Below are 17,539 nucleotides of genomic sequence, written 5' to 3'. Positions count from 1 at the left end.
GGACATGTGTCTGGAAATTTATCATTACCACGGTAGATGGCACTGAAGAATGACAGTTCCTCTGACCATGTGCCTTGTGTTCCTTGTGTGTTACAGGTGGTAGGGATGGTAGCGATTGTCATACTGGATACACATAATCATACTTTAGCTTACACTATATTAGGGGGCCACTTGCCTGGAGCTTGCACTAGGGTTCATCTCAATATCCTGTTGAACGAAGTCCTCCAGATCTGGTGTATGCACAGTCTGCCTCCTTCTTGCACGTTCATCTGTCTGAAAGGACCCAAGATCACACATATGCCCAAAACGGGCTTGAAATGTTATGCAATGTGTTTGGTGTCTCGGAGGGTGCCTGTTGTGGTATAGCCGTGCTGCCTCGCAACTTTTTCCATGTGCTTGGCCATACACAAACACCATCTTGGTTTGTTCTCGACATGAATACAGGACCATTCTGGTGCTCACCGTAAGCTGTGTCAATCACACAAATGTGCAACACATGAAGAACACATGGCAAATGGTCATTTGTCAGTGTAATCTATCATGCCAAAGATGCATTTTTGGACACATGTTCTCTTTCCTCCATTTCCAGTCATGAATCCATCCCTGCAGTGTGTTGGTTTTATTAATGTTCACCCTGTGTATGTAAAATTATTATATTCAATTTAGTTGCAATTACTATCATTTTAAGGTCTATAGGCCACCACATCGTAGCACATTGGTAAAATTTCTCTTGAGTTGCCACACATCCAAAATCCTTTATTTGAATGTCTTCTGTCAACCAGTAGATGGTCTGACTGTATCCTAATCACATGACACATCAGAGCTCTTCCATTCCCTGCATAAATAGGAGTCCTCTTTAATTAATTCAACAGCAGTCTCTAATTCAATTACTCAATGGTCTATATTCTCTGTTACAGAAGGAGTGCATTGCTTCCCATTTTTTACTTTTTCTCATAACTGGTATTGCTCTGTCCTCTAGAAGCTGTGACAAGTTCCTTAAGGTAAAAATTGCATTTAAAAAATGCTTGTTACTGACAGTCAGTAAACCTCAAATTATTTCAGAATGTCGAGTAAAAAAATTACATAAAGGCATGATGAAAAACAATGGTCTGCAAATATCTTCAATTTGCATTGTGGAATGTATTGCATAGTTTCAAGCTTACCTATGCTTGACACATTTCTGAAAGAGAGTGACACTCAATATGGCATACTGCCTTCCAATTCATGTAATTTATTGTCTGTCTTCCTTCATTTGCAACTGTCTTTGGGCTTTTGTGTCGTAGGTTGCTTTCATATTTTTATAGTAATAATGTATTTAAGTGTATATATAGCTAATAGGATAGGGTCTCATTAATATGTGTTTTGGTGGTAACTGATGAGAATGTTACAACCGTTGGCTAATTGCTTATCAATTTTTGGCACTGTAGCATACGAGGGTGGTTTGAAAAGTTCTCGGAACAGAATAGAATAAAAGTACTTACATCACTGAAACTTTTTTTATTTTTCAATGTAGTCTCCATGTCTCTTGGTCCAACAATATTCCAGTGCTTTGATCCCATCTCGAAAATGAGTTTCCTCCAGGCCTGCAAAGTAGTTGTCAACTCCAGCTATCAGTTCTTGTTTGAAGTGAATCTTTGTCCACCAACAAAAATTTTCTGTTTTGGGAAGAGATGGAAGTCTGATGGAGCCATATCAGGTGAGTAAGGTGGGTGTGGCAACAATTCATACCTTGTTGTTGTGGTCTTCAGTCCTGAGACTGGTTTGATGCAGCTCTCCATGCTACTCTATCCTGTGCAAGCTTCTTCATCTCCCAGTACCTACTGCAACCTACATCCTTCTGAATCTGCTTAGTGTATTCATCTCTTGGTCTCCCTCTACGATTTTTACCCTCCACGCTGCCCTCCAATACTAAATTGGTGATCCCTTGATGCCTCAGAACATGTCCTACCAACCGATCCCTTCTTCTGGTCAAGTTGTGCCACAAACTTCTCTTCTCCCCAATCCTATTCAATACTTCCTCATTAGTTATGTGATCTACCCATCTAATCTTCAGCATTCTCCTGTAGCACCACATTTCGAAAGCTTCTATTCTCTTCTTGTCCAAACTATTTATCGTCCATGTTTCACTTCCATACATGGCTACACTCCATACAAATACTTTCAGAAATGACTTCCTGACACTTAAATCTATACTGGATGTTAACAAATTTCTCTTCTTCAGAAACGCTTTCCTTGCCATTGCAAGACTACATTTTATATCCTCTCTACTTCGACCATCATCAGTTATTTTGCTCCCCAAATAGCAAAACTCCTTTACTACTTTAAGTGCCTCATTTCCTAATCTAATTCCCTCAGCATCACCCGACTTAATTAGACTACATTCCATTATCCTTGTTTTGCTTTTGTTGATGTTCATCTTATATCCTCCTTTCAAGACACTGTCCATTCCATTCAACTGCTCTTCCAAGTCCTTTACTGTCTCTGACAGAATTACAATGTCATCGGCGAACCTCAAAGTTTTTATTTCTTCTCCATGAATTTTAATACCTACTCCGAATTTTTCTTTTGTTTCCTTTACTGCTTGCTCAATATACAGATTGAACAACATCGGGGAGAGGCTACAACCCTGTCTTACTCCCTTCCCAACCACTGCTTCCCTTTCATGTCCCTCGACTCTTATAACTGCCATCTGGTTTCTGTACAAATTGTAAATAGCCTTTCGCTCCCTGTATTTTACCCCTGCCACCTTTAGAATTTGAAAGAGAGTATTCCAGTCAACATTGTCAAAAGCTTTCTCTAAGTCTACAAATGCTAGAAACGTAGGTTTGCCTTTCCTTAATCTTTCTTCTAAGATAAGTCGTAAGGTCAGTATTGCCTCACGTGTTCCAGTGTTTCTACGGAATCCAAACTGATCTTCCCCGAGGTTGGCTTCTACTAGTTTTTCCATTCGTCTGTAAAGAATTCGTGTTAGTATTTTGCAGCTGTGACTTATTAAGCTGATAGTTCGGTAATTTTCACATCTGTCAACACCTGCTTTCTTTGGGATTGGAATTATTATATTCTTCTTGAAGTCTGAGGGTATTTCGCCTGTTTCATACATCTTGCTCACCAGATGGTAGAGTTTTGTCAGGACTGGCTCTCCCACGGCCGTCAGTAGTTCCAATGGAATATTGTCTACTCCGGGGGCCTTGTTTCGACTCAGGTCTTTCAGTGCTCTGTCAAACTCTTCACGCAGTATCATATCTCCCATTTCATCTTCATCTACATCCTCTTCCATTTCCATAATATTGTCCTCAAGTACATCGCCCTTGTATAGACCCTCTATATACTCCTTCCACCTTTCTGCTTTCCCTTCTTTGCTTAGAACTGGGTTTCCATCTGAGCTCTTGATATTCATACAAGTCGTTCTCTTATCTCCAAAGGTCTCTCTAATTTTCCTGTAGGCGGTATCTATCTTACCCCTAGTGAGATAGGCCTCTACATCCTTACATTTGTCCTCTAGCCATCCCTGCTTAGCCATTTTGCACTTCCTGTCGATCTCACTTTTGAGACGTTTGTATTCCTTTTTGCCTGTTTCACTTACTGCATTTTTATATTTTCTCCTTTCATCAATTAAATTCAATATTTCTTCTGTTACCCAAGGATTTCTACTAGCCCTCGTCTTTTTACCTACTTGATCCTCTGCTGCCTTCACTACTTCATCCCTCAAAGCTACCCATTCTTCTTCTACTGTATTTATTTCCCCCATTCCTGTCAATTGCTCCCTTATGCTCTCCCTGAATCTCTGTACAACCTCTGGTTCTTTTAGTTTATCCAGGTCCCATCTCCTTAAATTCCCACCTTTTTGCAGTTTCTTCAGTTTTAATCTACAGGTCATAACCAATAGATTGTGGTCAGAGTCCACATCTGCCCCTGGAAATGTCTTACAATTTAAAACCTGGTTCCTAAATCTCTGTCTTACCATTATATAATCTATCTGATACCTTTTAGTATCTCCAGGGTTCTTCCATGTATACAACCTTCTTTTATGATTCTTGAACCAAGTGTTAGCTATGATTAAGTTGTGCTCTGCGCAAAATTCTACAAGGCGGCTTCCTCTTTCATTTCTTAGCCCTAGTCCATATTCACCTACTATGTTTCCTTCTCTCCCTTTTCCTACTACTGTATTCGAGTCACCCATGACTATTAAATTTTCGGCTCACTTCACTATCTGAATAATTTCTTTTATTCCGTCATACATTTCTTCAATTTTTTCGTCATCTGCAGAGCTAGTTGGCATATAAACTTGTACTACTGTAGTAGGCATGGGCTTCGTGTCTATCTTGGCCACAATAATGCATTCACTATGCTGTTGGTAGTGGCTTACCCACATTCCTATTTTTTTATTCATTATTAAACCTACTCCTGCATTACCCCTATTTGACTTTGTATGTATAACCCTGTAGTCACCTGACCAGAAGTCTTGTTCCTCCTGCCACCGAACTTTTCTAATTCCCACTATATCTAACTTCAACCTATCCATTTCCCTTTTTAAATTTTCTAACCTACCTGCCCGATTAAGGGATCTGACATTCCACGCTCCGATCCGTAGAACGCCAGTTTTCTTTCTCCTGATAACGACATCCTCTTGAGTAGTCCCCGCCCGGAGATCCGAATGGGGGACTATTTTACCTCCGGAATATTTTACCCAAGAGGACGCCATCATCATGTAATCATACAGTAAAGCTGCATGCCCTCGGGAAAAATTACGGCTGTAGTTTCCCCTTGCTTTCAGCCGTTCGCAGTACCAGCACAGCAAGGCTGTTTTGGTTATTGTTACAAGGCCAGATCAGTCAATCATCCAGACTGTTGCCCTTTCAACTACTGAAAAGGCTGCTGCCCCTCTTCAGGAACCACACGTTTGTCTGGCCTCTCAACAGATACCCCTCCGTTGTGGTTGCACCTACGGTACGGCTATCTGTATCGCTGAGGCACGCAAGCCTCCCCACCAACGGCAAGGTCCATGGTTCATGGGGGCGGAATTCATACCTTAGTTCGTGTAATTTTGCCATGGCTACGGTACATGCATTTTTGATCCAGCATCAAGAGTCACGGCACCTATCTTGCAGATAATTTTTTCATTTATAATTCTTCAGTTAAAATGTGATATACTCTATCAGATGACATCTGGCAAGCATGAGCAATTTCACGCATTTTCATTCGGCGATCCTCCATGACTATTTTGTGCACTTTTCCAATGATTTCTGGAGTAGTGACACATCTTAGCTGACCACTGCATGGATCATGGCCAACCACAGTGTGGATCATCATCTAATCTCTACCGACCTAATTTAAATTCATTTGTCCACTTGGCAACAGTTGAATATGAAGGAGCAGAGTCCCCCAGTGTATTCTGGAAATCAGCATGAATTTCCTTTGCTTTCATACCTTTTTTTTACGAAGTACCTAATCACTGCTCGAATCTCGGGGTTTTTTTTTTTTTTTTTTTTTTTTTTTTTTTTTTTTTTTTTTTTTTTTTTCCCCCCCATCCTCACAAATCACTATGCGGGAACAACATCAGAGCAATGTCACTGCCACAGCTCTCTTTCAAGACCACTGACATGGCACGTGTTTACAGGCAACAGTCCAATGAATATCACGTGAACAACTCATTGTGCTAGTGCTGACCTCTCGTGGTGATTCCAAAAACTTTTCAAACCACCCTCGTAGTTTCATCTTAATACATGTAAGTGGAAACATTAACTGAAGAAAAATTAATTTTTGCACCAATTAGTGTAGGGAAGATCATGATTGTCTTCAAAAGCACATAAAATGCTGCAACATAGATTGAGGTTGAATTTAGGAATCTGCTAGCAGTTGCAATCAACAAACTGAAAGAACTAGATAGTAATTTGTTGTAGAGGTTTAATAAGAACATACATGCTGCTTTGCATGGAAAGATCCATTGCAATTCTTATACCAAATAATAAACATCTGTGACCATACAGTTTCACTAAAGTGTGTCATGAGAATTACTGAGCTGAGCCTACAGAAATCAGAATATTCTCTTATGCAAACAGTGATGTGAAACACATAGGTGAAAAGAAATCCTTTTTTTCTGAAAAGAAAATAAACGATGTAGAGGTAAAATTATTTATATTAAGAATGAAGTCACGTAATACCAAAGCAGAAATATATTTTTGTTATGACTCATCATCAAGTTTCTACTTAAGTAAATAAGATAAAGATAAATGATTTGCAAGTAGCATCTGTTAGTGTTAGTCACACGGAGTTTCCGGTATGTTACAAATCTGCTGAACGTCAAAAGCAGTCAAAAGCAACTTTGGGAGAGAGAGACAATAAAAAAAACTGCAGAAATGAGTGAAGTGGAAGAAACAGACAGCATTTTAAAATGAGATAGCAGATAAAAACATATATATTTCAGCCAGATGTAAGGTGCATGAAATATGCTTAATAAGGAAGAAATGGTAACTGAAGAAGCAGTTAAAGGATAAAGAAAGTGAAATTATATTATTAATTAGACAAGGAAACTTCAAGAAAAAAAGAAAGAAAAGAAAAATTATTCAATGAAAGGCGGGGTTTAGAAGAAGATGTACAATGCCTGAAGTTCTAATTATGTGTTGCTTAGAGAAACAGTTGTAGAACAATTACAGGGGGCCAGTTTCATTAAAGGTAAAGTAAAGACCATTTCATGAAAATGTGTTCAAAAATTAGAATATGCTGTTTTCGAAATTCAGAAAAATCTTACTAAAGTAAATGAGAGAAATAGACAAGTTACACTCAATGTGAAAACTGAACATGTATCTCAAGTCGAAGGAGAAAAAATAGTGGCCATAAAGTGAATGTTTATCCCTATCTTCTAATTTATCATCTGCTTTCAGTATGTTCATTGGGGCAGTGGCACACTTCCTACCATGAACAAACAGAAGTGGCCTGTGGAATTGTACTCTTGCCAGGCAGTATAATGATTTTTCCAATGGTGTCAGAAGAATGGGCATGAGATTAATATAAAGAAATTGTGTTCAGAATAGGCAGGCAGTTATCTGCTCAAGCAAATAATACTAGGGCAATGCATACACACTTGTAACTAGAAAAAGCAGTGAAGTCACTTAATTTGGGTTCAAAAATTATTAAGACCTGCTGTCAGGTCATGAATTTTCCTTAGTGCAGCAACATTTGGTACAGTTCACTTCAGAGGAAGACTGTAGTGGCTAGATACAATTAAGACAAGAAAATGCAAGATGGAGATGTCCCCCTGAAAGTTGTAAAACAATAACGAATACAATTGAACAACTTGTAATAGGAAAAAAATTGGTTTAAAATAAGCTGTAACTAATCAGATGCACACAAAACACATACAGAGGAAAGTGATCGGTGCTTTGTGTACCGGAAATGTGAGTAAATTTTGAGCAAGATGGTTGAGTGACAAAATTTTACAAAAACTATCCCTTCCCAAAAATTTGTTATGGTTCTAAGAAATATTTTGTTATTCTGGATGTAACAATCAATAAGTTAGGAATAAAAATTACCCGAAGATTTTACAGAATTTACTGATGCATGGATGGTTAATAAAAGAAATTGCTTTAGACTGCACAAATAAAACAAGAAACAGTGAAATGGTATGAATAAAACTGTGTTATGAAAATTGTGGCTATTGTGTGCTAATCTACAGCTGTATCAAGTGAAAAGATTGAGTGTCTGTATGTTATGTAAGAATATTGTGACCCAGCTGGAAGATGCGCTAGTTTACATAGATCAAGGAACAATCACCAAAATAATTACTCAAAAAATTGTGTGTCGAAGGATATAGCATATCTTGAGTTAGTAATAGAAAACAAACTCAGATAAATAAATTATGTTTGAACATATATATTTGAAACTTACAAAATGATGAATTAATTTAGTATAGAACAAGTAACATGTACGTTATTAACCAAGAGAGCCATCACCATCTGGAGGATGTATCAAGCTGTTAATAGGTATGTAAACAAGAAGTTGAACATTTTAGCTCAGCTTCCAAACTTTATGTCCTCTCCCATCTGTCAGTTTGACCAACGCCCAGTCTGCCAAAGGCACTTCATCTCAGTTTGTCTGGTTATGATACCCCAAGCCATGTGGTTAGCTATCTCAGTTGCCCCCCCCCCCCCCCCCCTCCTGCAACACACACACAAAACCCCCGCCCCTCTCTCTCTCTCTCTCTCTCTCTCTCATTGTATCAGTTGCTGTACTGATCTGAAATATAATGTGTACTGTGGACAGTGACAAGACTACATTGCAACACAACTGTTTTGCACATGGTAGTTTTGTGCAGTGTTGATGTCATCTCTGTATCAGTTACTTTAACTTTCCTGTAATTCTTGGAAACCAGTGAAGTACGTGGCTATAACTGCATCATCTGTGCTGAAAATTTTAAGAATCCACATTAAAAGCTGCATGATTAAGGATAAACCACATGACATGACAATAAATTTCAGGATGTAATTATAAAATATGTAAAAATTTAATAATAGTACAATCTTCTATTACACATGACCATTTTTTCTAAATTTAGGGACTTCTCTGCTTGATTCTTATATTTAACTATGCTCTTCCTCAATAAATTGAATATTAGTAGGCCACACAGTAATTGATTCACAAATATATAGCAATTATCAAGAAAAGTTTATTAATTTGAATGGTAAAAAAATGTAACTCTTGCCAGTAATAGATTTTCTGTATTGTTGCATGTAGTATGTACTGGGTAGTTAGGTGCCCACCCCATTAAATAGTTATCAAAATTCCAAGGCTCTGATTTAAATTTATTATGGTTTTCATAACTTATTTCAGCAAGGCAATTAGTTTTTGGCAGTCGTACTGTAAACGAAGTTTGACACACCTCACAAGAAACACTTCTGTATGTAGACAGTATTTCCACTGTTTTCTCAGCAAAGCACATTTCTATTGAGAATGGCATAAGAATTTGATTGTTGGTGCCATTTATCCTAGGAACCCATATTTTACGTGTATCTGTGCTACATAATCCCTTATCAGACCCATGAAATAATGATATTACTGAATTTGCCTTATAGAGAATTGCTTCAGTTGACACAAAATTAGCATATTAGCATTTAAGTGGCAAAACTTGTAGTCTGTATATCAGTGGTTAATTAGATTGCAAAATCAGGAGTACTACTGCTTTACGAGCCCCTTGTGACTACCCACTAGAATTAGGAAGATACAACTGAAGATTCGAAAGACATCAAACTTACACAATGTTGCCAAAGCAAGTGATACTGTAGAAATAGATGGATGCTGTCCAGAGAAGATTTCTTCAGTGAAAGAGCTTTGCTGTTATAATTTAAATGGAAGTGAAATATGTCTCTTTTTTTTTTAGGTGGGGGGAGTAGGGGACATATATAAAAAGGAACTAGAAGCATTTGAAATGTGGTGCAGAGGAAGTATGCTGAAAATGAAGTAAGCATGCAAAGTACAAAATGATAAATTACTACAAAACATAGGGAAATAAATCTATGAAACACTCTCTCCTGAAGTCACAATGGGTTAATAATTAACTTTCTGTGGGAAGGAATGGGGAAAAAAAAGAAAAGAAAAAAACCTTATTGGAACAAGCTAAGATTAAAATGTTTAAAACAGATTATTGAAGTGGTATCAGCATTCTGATGTCCCTTATAGCACTTACAAACTTCACCTAATGATATGTTTAATTAACAAAATACAAATATTTGCTTCTGGCACTTTGACCAAATATACAGCTAGTCTTAATAGGAGAAAACAATCATTGCATGTGAATAGAATTTTAAGTATGTTTCAATGAAGTATGGTGAAACTGCTGCTGTTATGCACAAATGATGCAGCAGACAGTGTCAATAACTCTTCAAAATTTGTGTTGAAATAGAGCCTTGATGCTATTGGAGTACAGTGTGAGGGATAATCTGCAGGGTCATGTAGCAGGTGAGATGACGCAGTGGTTAAGGCACTGGATTCACATTCAGGAGGATCAGGTTGTCTTATCCCATGTGGCCATACATATTAAACCCTCCATGGTTTCACTAAATTGCATAAGACAAAGGCAAGAATGGTTCCTATGAAAAGGACACAGTGATTTCCTTTCCCATCCTTGTCCAATTTGAGCTTGTTATTTATCTCTGATGACTTCATCATCAATGAGATATTAAATTATATTCTTCTTCCCTTCCTTCTACAACCACTTACATTGATCAGATATTGCAGTGGACTATTGACAGAAAAACTGTATTTGGTGAAGTTCTTCAGAAGGATAGATAAACTGCCAACACCAAAGTGTATTTAATTGGTGAAGTTTTTCAGAGGAATAGATAAACTGCCAAGACTGTTACTTCAGAGCCCTTTGGGTAACCTATTTGTGAATGATATTCATCTGTCTTGATCCTTGCCAAGTTTGAATGACTGAGAAAGAGGTTTTTCAGGATACTTTTATAATTTGCATGCATTTGCTTAGCGGAAGAAATGTTGAAATTTGCTGAAACTTCAGTTGAATTCCTCATGCCACTTACCAGTGTCACAGAACAAAGCATGACTTCAACAAAGGGCTTTTTATTATGTAACTTTTTGTTCTAGGTTTGGATGTAGAAGATAGCACAAGTGAATTTTCTCTGACCTATATGTTCAAGGGAGGGCAACAGGGTTCACAATTTAATACTATGAGCATCTACAATATAGATGTTGAAATATTGTTTATAAATTAAGAAGCTGGTTTTCAGAAAACAAATGACAAAAAAATATTATTTTATTATTATTGAAAGACATTTTAGGCATTTTAATAACTGCTTTTTGCCACCTCATAGTTATGTGCCATTGCACAAAAACCAGGCGCTTGGACCAGAGAAAAACTTAATACTGAATCATTCATTTTGAATGCTCTTTTGTTCCTAAGCCTAACCAACAGGTTCTACTGATCAGTAAAGTGTCTTCAGTATCTCACTGTTGCATGTTGATTTCTCAGTTTTCACTAATGCCTCAGTTCAGAGTAACAGTGCCAGCATTTCGTACATGTGTAGACACTTTGGGTCTAAATGTACTACTGAATAAATATACAGCATATAAATCCACAATTAATGCCTTAAATTTCACACTCCATCTCTAGGTTCAGTTTTTCATGTTTACTCTATGTTTTTTGCTTGAGCCGAAAAATCTGGCCTTTCTTATGTTGTTGTGTACTGTAGACTTCCAATTATTTCTCTTTGTATCAACAGCTGCTATATTCATCCACTGCAGTGTATTTCACTTTTGAAGTAGCTTTCTGTAGAACAAAGTTGGAATCATGTTGTTTTAGCTTGTCAAATTTTGAATTATGTTAATGGTTTTTCCTTAATATATTAGTTTTTGTTAAATGAGTAAAATAGAAGACATGTATTTTCAGGACATACTTTTGGATGAAAGACTTGAGTGATGTATGAAACACACACACACACACACACAGATATATATGGCTGTAAAATGTTCTTTAATTATTGATATCATATGTTTGAAGGCTCTAGATGTAAGAAACCATCTTTAAAGCTGTATATTTGTCCTTGACGTTGTTGCACTGACTACATGAAGCACTACTGCAGCATCGTGTACCGGTCCAATCCGTGCTCCTTTCCAGTGTGGTTGTGGCACAAGATGCAGGCAGCCCTGCAACGTGTGTGGCCTGGACTACGGCGAGTTGTTGTACAGAATACAGCAGCAGTCTTCTCATTTTACAGCTAACACCTGTGCTTTTTCTGCAAAACAGAAGATGGTACTACTGGTTTCACAGACAATCCTGTGCTTAATATAGCTCTGAAAATATATTTGGAGCTAATAAACGTTTTATTATATTTATGTAGGTCAATTTTATATGAAGTGTTGTATGATTAGAATTTATTCTACACCAAAAACTTGAAGTGCACAAATAGCAGGAGTTGTGTAATTTATTCTGCTCTTTTTCTTGCCCTCTGTTGTAGGTTCTTTTCAGATAATTAAAAGCTCTAAGTTAACGAAGTTTGATGTTTACAGGAGTAGAAAATGGGAAAGTTATACTACTTTAATATTTGCTCTCTATTATTTCAAGTGTTCTGCTGAATCTGAATTGGTCAGGATTATCAGCAGAACAGAGAATACCATGATTAATACAGTGAAGTAAATGATAAAACTTTCTCTAATAGTTGGAACTGTGATTAGTTTAAGGGAAAAATAAGTGAATGTAGGCATTGCTTTTTTATGACTAAGAATGGATTACTAAAGGAAGAGTACTGAAGAAACCACAGCTCAAAAATATAGAGTTGATCTGTGACACAGTTTGAAGTAAGCATGTTCTGTCTGCTTTCACCACTTCACTTTTATTATAAGGCAGAAGTCTACTACGTTATTGAAGGGTCTAGTCAAAACTTTTACAGTTTCTGGAAATTGACTTAGTATTAACTGGCAGTTTTTCATGTGGCCTTATCATGTTTAAAACTTTTTCTTGACAAATCGTTGATTCTATGAGGTATCAGAAGAGATGTATTCAGTGTTCATGTAAAGACTGTATCTTGAGTATAAAGATGCACATTTAAGTTGAAAAGTGGATTACTGAGTTCTAATCTGCAGAAAAATAGAGTACTTGAATTTTTAAAAATAATGTTAGTTTTATGCTTACAAAGAAGAGCCCAAGAATGATTTAAATATATTTGATTCCAAGAAATCATTTGGTATCTGTACTAGACGTTTCAGTTATAAATATGTTTTTATTACACTTACCATGAAATAAAATTATCTTCAGCAGTACCTGGCATGTATATTGCAGAGAAACCAACACAATCCTGAAAGAAATTAGCAGTGAATATTACAAATCAGAGGTTCAAATGAAAGCCTTAAATATCTGTTACCAAATAATTTATTACGTACATAACTAATTTACTGTTACCCATTCATAAAATAATCCTTATAATGTGTTATGTATATATTACAGTCTTTGGAATTGGGTAGATACTGCTTGAGGAAGGTGTTCTGTACACAGCTGTAATTACTCTCTAACCGTATTTTCACCCATTCTTTATCTGAAACATATTTTCCTCCAAATGCTTCTTTCAGCAGTAAAAGAAGAAAGAAATTGTAGATGTGGTTTTGTGGTGCGGTGAATGAAGCATACGTGGAATACACTCAGATTCTGTACGTTGTACAGTAGCAACTGTTAATGGACAGTAAGCACCAAAATATTCAATCTCAGAAGCTTACATTGTTAATTGCAATTAAACAGGAAGCCTTCATTAATTATCTGACATGTTACCAATCAATTTTCCTCCCTTGTCCATCAGAGATCCTGGTTATTTTCTATCATCCCAAAGGAAAACAGTCATCCAGTGACGTGTTTTCTGGCATAACCACTCATTATGCCTGTTCTGATCACAGATTTGTATCACTGAAATGATGCTTTTGAAGCTACTTTTGTAAGAAGTGACCATATTTTTATGCCTTTGTTGTTTCTGTGACTTCAACAACTCATGTCATCTCTTAGTGGGCATTTTCATTTCATGTGCTTTTAAAATTATTCTGCACATGTAAAATTTTCATTCCACTTTCATATTTTCTTTTAGATAAGAGAGAAAAGAATCACATGCCTCTAATTTGCAGAAAGACTTCTTGTTGTAGAAGTTTCTATTGTCATTCTTTTCTTCCTATTTTTAACAGATGAAAGTATACTATTAGCAAATTTGTGTTGGCTGCCATATAAAAAATTGACTTGAGTATTCATAATTCTTCATGAAGAAACTTATTTCGGCCTTGCTTTGTTTTTGTTGATGACAGATGTGGTAGTGTGAACTGCAAACAAACATATTTTTGCACTTGGTTATCACCAAACTTCTTGAAGTGCCTGTCTTTCAAATTGTTTTATCAAAAGTAAGATAGTGGTTATGAATGGATGGATGTGGTATAAACACATTTACACACAAACTATGTTCACAAAAGGCCTCTAAAAAAGAAATTAGTTACTTACATAACTGTTGCTTGTCACGCACTGATTCAAAGAAACTATTAAATTTTATAAGAGCCATTAGACTTCCAGAGTTTACTAAAAGAAATTCTTTAAGCTAATTGTTAGTCTTTTCTGATGCTATGTTGTGGATAGAAAAATGATGTCAAACTACATTCCATTTCTATTGTAAATAGAAGTGTAGGCGGTGAGGAATCATATTTACAGAAAGTTACTGCCCCAACATTAATACAGCATATTAGGTCATCTAAAGAATTGAACTTAAGTTACATCCCACCCTCTTTTAGGAGTGACAGGAAAAATTGAAAGAAATTTACTTGTCAGTTGCAGCTCAAACAAAGCCAAGTGTAAAATTGAAGTGCCAGGTTTGCTAATTATTTAAACAATATGTACAGGACATGTCTACTTTAACATAACAGCCACTTATATCTATTTTTTATGTATATACTCTCCTTACCTTTTGTGTAAAAAAAATTCTCACTGTTCCCACCAATAGCAGTGACCATGTAGTTAGAAACTGAGAAAGTTTGATTTGTAGACGCTGACACAGAAAGCTTTTGGTCACAAAACGAACTCCATCTCAGCTGTACTCTAATAAGAAGCAGCTTACTCAGACAACTGTTTCACATATTTTATGGTCCAAGTCCCATTAGTAACATTAGTGCATTATCTCGACACATATCTGGCAAAACAGTTCAATTTATGTTCATATATTATATAGGTAATGATCATATGATTGATTACTAAACTTGATCATTTGATACATCACAGTTCAAGCATACTTCAGATAGACAGGTCATTCCTAACCGACATTAGTAATATGGCAAGCTTTCAAAATGTAAACATCAGCTACAGTATACCCCAGTACAGCCAGTCACCATAAATGAAACCACTGTTAATGAATTTCCACAGAGAATAGGAACTTAAGGCAAGTAAGTTTCTGACATCAGTTGCTAGATTAGCTTTTAAAGCTAGAAATTAGTTTAAATGAATTTCATTGAGTGCTGTATCCTTAGAGGAGAAAATCTAGGAACTTTATTAAAAATAATACTTAGAAATCAAATAGTTATTAAAGTTCACATTTTACTTACATTGTAAAAAGACTGAAATATGTAGAGAAATTCATGGCACAGCTGCACAGTAATGACTAAAACCCAAATGAGCCAGTGAGAAATAATCCATTGTCTTTCATGCATGCAGCTGGGATAGTTTGTTTCTTCTTGAGTTGTTCTTTTTTTTTTCAGCTGATAACCTAACAGCCTTCTTCAAGAGGGTCACTGGAAGAATTTAAACCATTTGACACAATGTTGTGGAATAAACGAACAATAAAACTTTGTCTGGCTAAGAGTAAAACAAGCCAGCACAGATTCTGCATAGCCACAGTGCTTAAGAATTATGTAGTTGATTATTAAAAATGATGATATGTATAGAAATAACAAGCAGTGAAGACTCTGAACAATGATTCCTCTGAAAGTGCAGATATGAAATGAGTGGTTTTCATGATTTGTCAAGCTCATCTCGATTGAGCAGGTTGTCTGCTAATTGTATTTACACCACTTCATTGACCACAGAATTGCAATGAGTTGAAGGTGTGACCAGTATTTTGACTTTCCATAATCCATAGAAGGGTCAGTGTAAATACAATTGTATGCCACTGAAGACTTGTTTTGCTGTGGAAGGTGGGCATGTCAGTGGTGTTCAGTGCACAATTCTTGTACAGTATGTACTGTTTTTCCTATGTACTTTTTACTACAGTGTCAAGGAATTTCATATACATTTGCCTTTCTTGAAAGCAGATCATATTTCACAGATCCCAGACGAATTGCTGTCTTGACTGGTGGTAGGTAGCTCATGCCCACTTTATGCTGCTTCATCATTCTATCAATTTTTGAAGATACATTTCCCACATACAAAAGAAAGCCTTTAGATTGCAGTAAATAACTCTGCTTGTGAAAACACTAGATCAATCAAAAGAAGAGGAAGAAGAAAGAGGTGTAAAGTTTGTCCTCTTTCAACCATATTGGGAAAGTCCAGAAAAAGCATAGACTGCTTCTCATGATATGGAACACTTTGAGTCATAGACAGGCACAATTAAAAGACTGCTATACATTTAAGCTTTCAGCCAAAAGGCCTTCTTCCAAAGCAGAAAATTCACACAAGCATAACTCATATACACAAGACCACGGTCTCAGCCACTCTGGCCGGACACAGTGATCATGTATGTGTGAACAGAGCTTCTGTGAGTGTGTGTGTGTGTGTTCTCTATTTTGAAAGAAGGCTGTTTGGCCCAAAGATTAAATGTATAACAGTCTTTTAATTGCACCTATAAAGTCTCCTCTATATACTGAGTAGCAATCTATCCTTTTCATGACATTGTTCTATGTGGGAAATGTTTCATGAAAAATTGCCAGAGTAATGAAAAAGCTTAAAGCGAATGTGACCCTCCTCTTGCCAACCAAGACGGCAGTTCTTCTGGGGTCTGCTTTTAAGAAAGGCAAGTATATGTGAAATTCCTTGTCATTGATGTTAATGGTGCATTGAACACCAGTGACACACCCACCGTCTACAGTGTGACAAGTCTCCAGTGGCTTACAATTGTATTTACACTGACCCTTCCATGGATTACGGTAAAGTCAAGATCCTGGCCACACCTTCACCGCGGTGCGATTCTGTGATCAAGGAAGTAGTGGAAATACAATTAGCAGATAACTTGCTTAGTGGAGATGAGGAGTTCCATCTCAATAAACCACAGAAACCACTCATTTTGCATCTGCAGTCTCAGAGGAATTATTGTTTGGAGTATTTGCAGCCTGGTACTTCAACACATGCTATCCTTTTTAGTAAACAACCATGTATTTCTTAAGAACTGTGTACCTACTGAATTTGTGTTTGCTTTGGTTTACTCTTAGACATAAAAAGTTTTTTTTTTTTTTTTTTTTTTCTGTGATTAATGCTGTTGTTGCTGATTGCTGACAGAGTAATCTCTGTCACACACATCTTTACACCACAGCACTGTATTGAGTGGTTTAAGTTCTGGCAGCATCTCACCTTATAAAGATGGCTGTAAGATTACCAGTCAAAATATCAGAAGAAGAAACAGCACTATTCCAGATGCTCACCTGAAAGATGATGGAATAAGCCAGTCAGAGTAATTGTTTTAGCCAACAAACTGAGACAGTGATAGTAGTAGAAACAGTGTCTACAAAAAGCTAGAATGGTGTTGGAAATTACACAATTTTGTTTCTGTACATTAACAAATTTGAAAAATTACTCCAATAAGTATTTTATTGAAAAAAGTTTTGTGTACAGTTGTACTCAAGTTATTTAGTATGTGCTCTGATGGTGTTCTTTTGTATGATAGATCATATGGTGAGAAGCTTATGCAACACGACCCTCAGTTGTATTAATCTATATTGGCTTGCACGGGTGGTCTTGTTTCCCCAGAACATGCAATGTGCTAAGTTCTCTGTGTCTTTGAAGCTGAAATGAAAACTAATCCATGGCAGAGCACTTCAAAATTTCATAGGCGTTGGCTATAGCATAAGAAGTCAGTTACAGCATTTA

At 36.6% G+C, this 17,539-nt stretch overlaps 1 protein-coding gene across 2 annotated transcripts in view; it reads left to right on the top strand.

Annotated features, from left to right (window-relative positions):
• LOC126475442 (N-alpha-acetyltransferase 60) overlaps positions 1-12,661 on the top strand; it is a 123,840-nt gene extending 111,179 nt beyond the window's left edge. The window contains exon 6 of one of the 2 annotated variants that reach the window (XM_050103305.1): positions 11,568-12,661. In XM_050103305.1, coding sequence (XP_049959262.1) covers positions 11,568-11,730 — 163 coding nt within the window. In that variant the 3' untranslated portion in view covers positions 11,731-12,661. The remainder of the gene's footprint in view (positions 1-11,567) is intronic. The other variant, XM_050103304.1, reaches the window with a different exon arrangement.
• The last annotated feature ends 4,878 nt before the right edge of the window (positions 12,662-17,539 follow it).

This window comes from Schistocerca serialis, chromosome 4 (assembly GCF_023864345.2).
Source record: "Schistocerca serialis cubense isolate TAMUIC-IGC-003099 chromosome 4, iqSchSeri2.2, whole genome shotgun sequence".
Taxonomy (NCBI): Eukaryota; Metazoa; Arthropoda; class Insecta; order Orthoptera; family Acrididae; genus Schistocerca; species Schistocerca serialis.
The sequence above is the reverse complement of the archived record's forward strand: the minus strand, read 5'-3'. Positions and strand labels throughout refer to the sequence as shown.